Consider the following 7,918-nt stretch of genomic DNA (forward strand, 5'->3'; position numbering starts at 1 on the left):
CTTAAGATGAGCAAAAGTGCAGTTACAAACATGTGCAAGAAAGCAAAGGTAACTACAATGCAAGAAAGTAAACTTGGGTCTCGGCAACAAGGCCTGATCAGGTACCCAATTACAACCAAATCTCTGTAAAGTGGAGAAATAGAGAAAACCTCATGGGAAAAACTCTACTCCAAAAAGAGATGAAAGAAATAAATGCACTAATAACAGAAGGATAGGAGGTGGATAACATGATACCCCCCATAGACAACTTCTATCATATAAGTACATATACAATGGTCTCCATAGGAGAAAAAGAAAGAGACTAGAAGCCCCCCCCACAATGAAGAAACTCCTGTCGCACATATGGATGCCTGAGGTAGAATCCAGAAAGAGATCCTGAAGTGGCATATAATATTCCTCCCCTTGGGAAGAAATGGATCCAAAGGATGAAGATGAATAAACCCTGTGAAGAGAGAAGAATCAATCTATCTCAAGATGTGTGCCATAATAGGATGTTGAAGAATCCCTCTATCTGAACTAAAACAAAAGATGTCAAATCCAAACTGAACTGAAGACTCAAAAACTACAACCTCAGAATGCACAGATGATGGTGGGCTAACAGCTGGAATATGGCTGTCAACAAAGAGGAGCTGAAAATCCTCAAAGTAATGCTCCAAGTCTGCAATATAGGACTCTACAAACAAAGACGAAATGCCTGCAAGATAAGAATCCCAAGTAGCCATGTCTGAAAGATGTATGATGTCCAGCTTAGCTGAATCAATAGGAGCCAAAGAAGAGGCAATATCAAACTGATCAGGAACAAAAGGAGATGATGTTGATACATGTATAATCTCAGTCTAAAGAGTAGGAACTGTGAGACAATCCTCTGATTCATCGGAATATGTAAGGGTGTCTAAATATTGAAGTTCCTTTAAAGTATCATGATCAAAAGGTGTGTTATCTCTCCAACCAGTGGGTACAAGACAATCTGAAGCAGGATCCTTTGGGAATGGAGAAAGACTGGGGTCTCCATAGATCTCCCAAAGACGTGTCCAAAGTGAGTGAGGACAATCAATGCCCGATATAGCCGACACAGTGTCAAAATCAACACTAGACAAAATAACTCCTACTATGTGATTTCTAATGATATCCCAAGCTAGTTTTCCCTCTAAAGCTGCTGGTTCAGGTATGAGATCATACAAATAAGGCAAAATATTAAGCCACCTACAGTGTGTAAGTATGCCCTTTGCCCATGACTCATAATTACCCCGTTCTAGAAATACAACTGAAGGGTGAGTAGAAAAACCCATGATAACTCTTCAAATTAACAAATCTGAGACTAAATGACTTTAATACTGATAAAGAAGATCAAATAAAGCCATCCCACGCAAACAAATCATTTCCAAGTCTGAAACGTCCAAGTAATTGAGAGATGTGTGAAAACACAAAGTACTAAATAAAATGTACCTGGTGTATATTCTGGAAAAATAAATGACAGATCTGGAAAGAGCACAGAAACCCCTTTCCAACGCCTATTCGTTTGCGAAAAACAGAGTCCGTATGCAAAAGATATGGCTCCGAGAGTGCAAAAAACTTGTTCTGACTTTGACTGGCAAAAAACATTGTAAAACGGCAAAATTAGAGAAAAAGACCTGCATCAATTAGATCGGGCTCAGAACCAGCTTTCCAATGCCTATTCGTTTTCGAAAAATGGAGATCGGACGCCCAAGTTATGCCCGATTTGGTAAAACAGCTCCAAAAAGACCCAAACGGCCCTGCTAGCCCTCAGGGGCTTAAAAAAAATGGGCCCCTGGTCCTCTGGGTGACCAGGAGCTAACCCCGAAGATCACCTGCATGCAAATAACCTGAAAGTTAGATCTAACCCTCGTAGCTCCAAATTCTTCAGAAGACGAATAGGAAGTAGCAAGTCTGGAGCTCTGATACCATGTAGAAGTTGAGAAAGCCAACTTCACAGACCCCAAAGATCACCTGCATGCAAATAACCTGTCACAGAAAGAAGAGATGGAGACAAACAAGCAAGGGTGCTCTGAAAGCTGAAAAATGTATTCATCCAAGAGAGAGATAAATTACAATGATGAATCCTTATAAAAGGATATTGTGCAACCCTAAAAGAAACCCTAATAGGTAGACATTTAATAATTAATATAATTATTAAATGTCACAAATGCAAACTAAAGTGAAATCTTAAGAGAGGAATAAAGGTAATTTAATCAACATGATTAAATTAAAACCTTTACTCTAACAAGATACTCACTGCAGAAAGATTCCAAAGGATGGGGTATAAAGGACCTTCCAGATGTATCATATGCAAAGGTCATGAGGAAACAGTGAACCACCTTTTATTGAATTTCTCCTTTACCTCTAAATGCTAGAGATGGTTATGTGCAAAATTGGGCTGGATAACAGCTTTATCGAATGACATCATCTCTCTCTTTCGAAGCTGGCTAGTGAAATATAAGGAAAACACTCTAAGATTTATTTGGGAAATACCCCCCTCATGCCTATTATGTGAGATTTGGAAAGAGAGGAACATAAGACTCTTTGAGGAGAAAACTAGAAATGTAGACTCAGTACTCGCCTCATTAGAAGCCCCTATTGTTGAGATTACCAACTCCAGGTTAGCAGCATCCCCAAATCTTAGGAGGGTATTCATAGCCTGGGATGAGAAAATCAGGTTCAAATGGAATGGAATTAGGATCCCCCCTCTATAGGGACAAGCCCTATTGCAAGAAAGAATGCCAAATGGTCTCCACCGAATCAAGGGTGGCTAAATCTTAACTTTGATGGTGCCTCAAGAGGCAACCCAGGTGCTACTGGCATAGGCTATGTGATTAGAGACCACAAAGGAAGAGAAGTAGACAGGATTGCCATGCCAATACCCCCTAATACCAACAATATTGCAGAATTCAAAGCTCTTCAACTGGGCCTCACAGATTGCCTCAATCATGGAGTTAGGAATATAATTATTGAAGGGGATTCTGCAATTGCCATTAATGCAATCAAGACAAAAAGCACCCCAAACTGGAGATTGCAAGATTTACTAGATAGCATTCTCAAGAACCTATCAAAACTGGAAAGCTTCAGTGCAAGGCATGTATACAGGGAAGCTAATACAAAAGCGGATGCTTTGTCCAAAGTAGCTGCCGAGGGGGGGAAGATTTATTGGTGGGAGGACAACCTCTATCCCTATGGATAACAAAGTGTTTGAAAAGATACACTAGCTGTTAGTTATTTGGGGAAATAGTAACAAATGGGCGATGGCCTCTGCATTTGCCTTCCATTGAATTCAGGTTGCATAGTAACTTGAATATGACTGCAACATTTCAAAATAACAGATTGTAAATCAAGAAACTTCCAATCTGTGAATCAGGAAACTTCCAATTGGGATTTTCCTATTTTGCTTAGTTCTTCACATTAAAATGATTCCAGAGAACTGGCAAATCAAGCCTGTCTCAGCATCACATACAACGCATATGATACCAGAATATTCTGGGATGGCTCTCAACAACCTGATATTGCAATCAGGCTCAACCATTTATGGAAATTCCATGGTTGCAAGTATAAGATGAGACTTCAATGGTGCAGCTCATGGCTCCAAATATTTGTCAACCTTGACATCTAATTGCCTATTTTTGAAACTGGACAAGACTGGAGGTTTTCTTCCCTCCATTCTTTCCTACTGGTGCCCATTGAATGGAGGTGTATTTTTTTTATTATTATAATAATTAAAAATTATAAGGCCTTGACCTATTACCGATCCAAAACAAAATACTCTCTTAGTGTAGGTAACACCACTCAAGTAAAAGGCTTATGATACTTTCAAAATACAAAAGAGGAATTTGTAGGAAACTATTTAGAAACCTACTTCGAAATGTGGACATTAAATTGATAGTCCCTAACTTTATACTCTCTCTCTCTCTATATATATATAAATAAATAAAGATTATTTAGTTTGTGTAACAAATTATTTTTCTATATTTTTCTATTGTTGGAAATGTAGTGGCAGCTACAGGTGTTTTCACGTACAAGCCATCATTTCATTACTGCTGTAAATATAATGATTGCTAGCTAAGTATTGGCAGCTACAGGTGTTTTCACGTACAAGCCATCATTTCATTACTGCTGTAAATATAATGATTGCTAGCTAAGTATTTTCACATACAATGAATAATAGAGGGAAAACTATCTTCATATATTAACCTTATTGCACTATTTTCCACCAAATTCATATATTGTTCATCGTATTTCTTCACATTTTGGTACCATTATGCTGGTTTGTATTTTAAGACCAAAATGTGAAGGCATATACGAGAAAAATAAGTTGTTTCTTTTTGTTGGAAATGTAGTGGCTGTGTTGTGCAGCCGAATGCAAGGCATGGCAACCGAGCCAGTTTTTTCGCGACTCCTCGTCAACATAATTTAGAAGCTCTGCCGCACATTCACCAAATTAATTATTTAAAAATAAAAAGAAAGCCCGTCGTTGAAGAATACATTTTCTGTTAATGACACTCTGTGATCAACAGTGAGTCGTAAAAATCACATGAGGATGGAAGACTTGACTCTATAGCATCACTATTCAGTCCACATTAATTAGTCGAACCTGTCATCCGAGCATCACTATTTCTACTGTTAATGTCCACATCATCGAACATGATATCAGAACAAATGTGCGTTGAATAATGTCATAGATTTATGTCCGCAGTCTTCCTTGCAACAATTTTGTCAGTAGTCGGAGGGTATAGAATCCTGACAATGCAAAATAAAGTCTAGCAATGTAGAAAAACTCAATATGCCCAATGTGAGACGGTTCCGGTGGGCTATGCCTACGTAAAAATAGCCTATCAACTAATTATCTTTACCTGAAGTTACTACTTCTTTTTTAACCTTTCGCATAGGCATTGATGCTTTATGAAGTGAAGATCATAGTTGCTAATTGATAGTTATCTAGTAGGTATTCATTATTATATACCTCTTATCCTTAAAAATTTAAATCAATGATAGATTATTTAATTTAATCATAAAAATAATAGTTAAATTATCTTTAATGTTTACTTAAGTAATCAAATTTATATTTACTAATATTGAATAAATGTCTATTAATATTCCTAGTCTAATGTTATAAATTAGTAGTTATTCTATTTATAATATTTGTATTAAGAAATTTTCAATTTAAGACTTGATAAAAAATTTGATATTGATCAAATTCCCTTCATAAAAGAAAATATAGATTTCTTAGTGATATTCCATTAGGAAAAGCATGGGCCATAATATTATGAGGATGTGAATCATTAGTAACATGAATGAAAGTATCAAGAGTAGAATGTTTTATGTGTTGTATGAGAAATTTTTCATATTTTGTAGCTATTCCGTGTCAAAATAATTATTATCAAATTAATAAAGATTAAACTATATTTGTGTATTAGAGCTATTTTTCTTGTATGAGTAAATGATGTTTGGATGAATGTTGAAAATGGAATAACAGAGAAGTGTAGATTTCAACTATTAACCTATTTGGCAAACATGACTTATAAAGATGCTTTAGCCAAAGCTTGCAAATCATTAACTTAATAGTTACGATTTGGTTATTTCTCTCTATCTCTCTCTCTCTCTCTCTCTACCATATCATGATATAAGTACAATAGCATCTTGTTTTGTAAATAAAATGTTATATCATTTTATACCACATTCCATCACATTTGTCATTTTTAGTTTGCTAGGACCTTCATGTAGGGTCAGAAATTATTCATTCAAATAATATTGAAGCGGTTACAGCTTCATTGGGAGGTAAAATGCTCTAAGAAGTAAAATGTTCTATAATATTCTCATCCTTGTGAGCACTTGTCAGTAGGAATTCTTGATAGTTTTAATCTTTGATGTTCATGTTATACAAGGATAAAGACATTTTTTTCTATTTAAAATGCAATTTTATGTGTATATATTATAAATCATCTTATGTAAAATTGTCAAAATTATTATTATATTTTTTATTTGAACACGTAAATTCATTATATGTAAAATTTATTTTCTTATTTCAATGGTAATCGTTACAACAAGTGTCAATAATATTATTGATAATCAAATTTCTTAAATCAATTCCCTTAATATAATTTTTCTTAAAGATAACTTATAATATAATATTAAACTATTTTAACTTTATTACATATAAAGATATAAAAATAAATATTATATATATTCTAACAAAAATTAAATTTTAAATTTTTGTTAAATTAAAAATAATAACAAAAATAACTAAAAAATATTTAATATTTGATAAAATATATTAAATTAATAATGTTACTTATTATTAAGGAAACTGTAATCGATGACAATGACAACTCTATATATGGGGTTGCTTTTCAGTGGCGTGGAACAACGAAGGCAGGTCCAGGTGGGCCTCCTTCTGAAGTAGTTGCGTTCAGAGGTACGCTTCTTCGACCAAAAAATATTTTTCATGACTTGGTCGAAGACATGAAGGTAGCCATTGGACACTATAACTCCATATCCAGGGTACAACAATGGGTACAACAATATTTGGCTTGCAGGGCATTCATTGGGAGCTGCTATTGCATTGGGAACAGCAATCAATCTGATGAAGGAAGAACGTCATAATCTATGTGAACCAAAAGGATCCCATCTGTCAGACTTATGTTCACTATTTTGAGGTGTTAATGGGTATATATAGACAAAAAAGTCATTTGCTTTATGAGAGTATGAAGTATCTCTTTTCTTTTGATCTGGTTAAGAAGAAAAGCGCCCGGCATTTAGTTCCCTCTGCTACAGTGATTGTGGCGACAAAACATTTCTTTCACAACCATCATACTATTCGTCAATGGTGGCTTAAGGATCTTCGTATCAATAGTATTGAATATATCCCTCCAGATGAAGTTATTCAAAGTATTAAATATAACCTTCCAGTTGAAACGGTTTAGTAGAATTCCACAGTGCAGCTTCTCATCCTTTCTTGACAGTAAAGAAGAGTGATGTAAGTGCATGTTTTACATATGCATATGTATGTTTGAAGAGTAATGTATCAATAACTTTTTCTTTCACATACATACATTATAGAAATATAGACACATATTTCAACGTGGAGATAGAGAAGAGTGTGTGATTGTAGAGCTTGTCATCTTAACGTAGAGTATATTATGTGCAAGTATTTATAAGTAATTTTTATTTTTAATTTTATATTATTATCTAAAAATAATAATTTAATTAAATGTTTGGATACATGCATATCATTTATAATTTGTATTTGTATTTTTATTATTTTAAATTTATATGTGTCAATATTTGAAAGAAGAAAAATAGCATATAAAAATATCTTAATATATATACATTTTTATTAATTACTGAAAAGGCATATTAATTTGTAGAAATGCTAATTATCATACTTTATTTTATCATTTTAAGAATAAATATACATTTATACACTTAGCTCTACATCATTACTTTTATACCAACTCTTATACAACTACCTATCTCCTATTTATCACACTTTCTTATGCACCTCCTTCAATTTTGTTTCTTGCTACCTAGATTTGACCATCATATTACTCTTAAAAAAGTTTATGGTTGTGTTGATAACCATGTGCTTCTGAATTTGTTCTCTTCTCACTTAAAATTAAAGCTTGAAATTGACCAATATTGACATTCTTAATCTTCTATTTTAAAAGGAAATTGATATTTAATATCGTACAATAGATGTTATGAAATAGAGGTAAATTATATTCAATTCTCTCATTATCATCATCTAGTATACATATACTCTCTTTCATACTAGAGAATTAAGGAAATTAGCAAAACAACATTTTAATTTGGTGTAATATAAAGAATGACAAACATGTATTCATAGTTCCTTTCCTAGTACTTTTGAACTTGATCAATTTCTAGGAGTTTATTAGAAAGAAATCTTCTCCCT

The 7,918-nt window shown here is 33.8% G+C and overlaps 1 protein-coding gene across 1 annotated transcript; it reads left to right on the forward strand.

Annotated features, from left to right (window-relative positions):
* The first annotated feature begins 1,711 nt into the window (after window positions 1-1,711).
* On the forward strand, window positions 1,712-3,196 carry LOC131856596 (uncharacterized). Its single transcript, XM_059208438.1, has 2 exons — window positions 1,712-1,801; window positions 2,696-3,196. The coding sequence occupies exons 1-2, from the start codon at window positions 1,712-1,714 to the stop codon at window positions 3,194-3,196; spliced, it is 591 nt and encodes a 196-aa protein (XP_059064421.1).
* Window positions 3,197-7,918: the final 4,722 nt, after the last annotated feature.

Source organism: Cryptomeria japonica, chromosome 7 (assembly GCF_030272615.1).
Source record: "Cryptomeria japonica chromosome 7, Sugi_1.0, whole genome shotgun sequence".
Classification (NCBI taxonomy): domain Eukaryota; kingdom Viridiplantae; phylum Streptophyta; class Pinopsida; order Cupressales; family Cupressaceae; genus Cryptomeria; species Cryptomeria japonica.

What these genes read in the sequence shown, in the direction of transcription:
- LOC131856596 (XM_059208438.1), top strand. Translation starts at nt 1,712, where the DNA reads ATGCCCGATTTGGTAAAACAGCTCCAAAAAGACCCAAACGGCCCTGCT. An exon ending in ATGGGCCCCTGGTCCTCTGG is followed by an intron (nt 1,802 to 2,695) that starts GTGACCAGGAGC and finishes GAATGGAATTAG; the next exon opens with GATCCCCCCTCTATAGGGAC.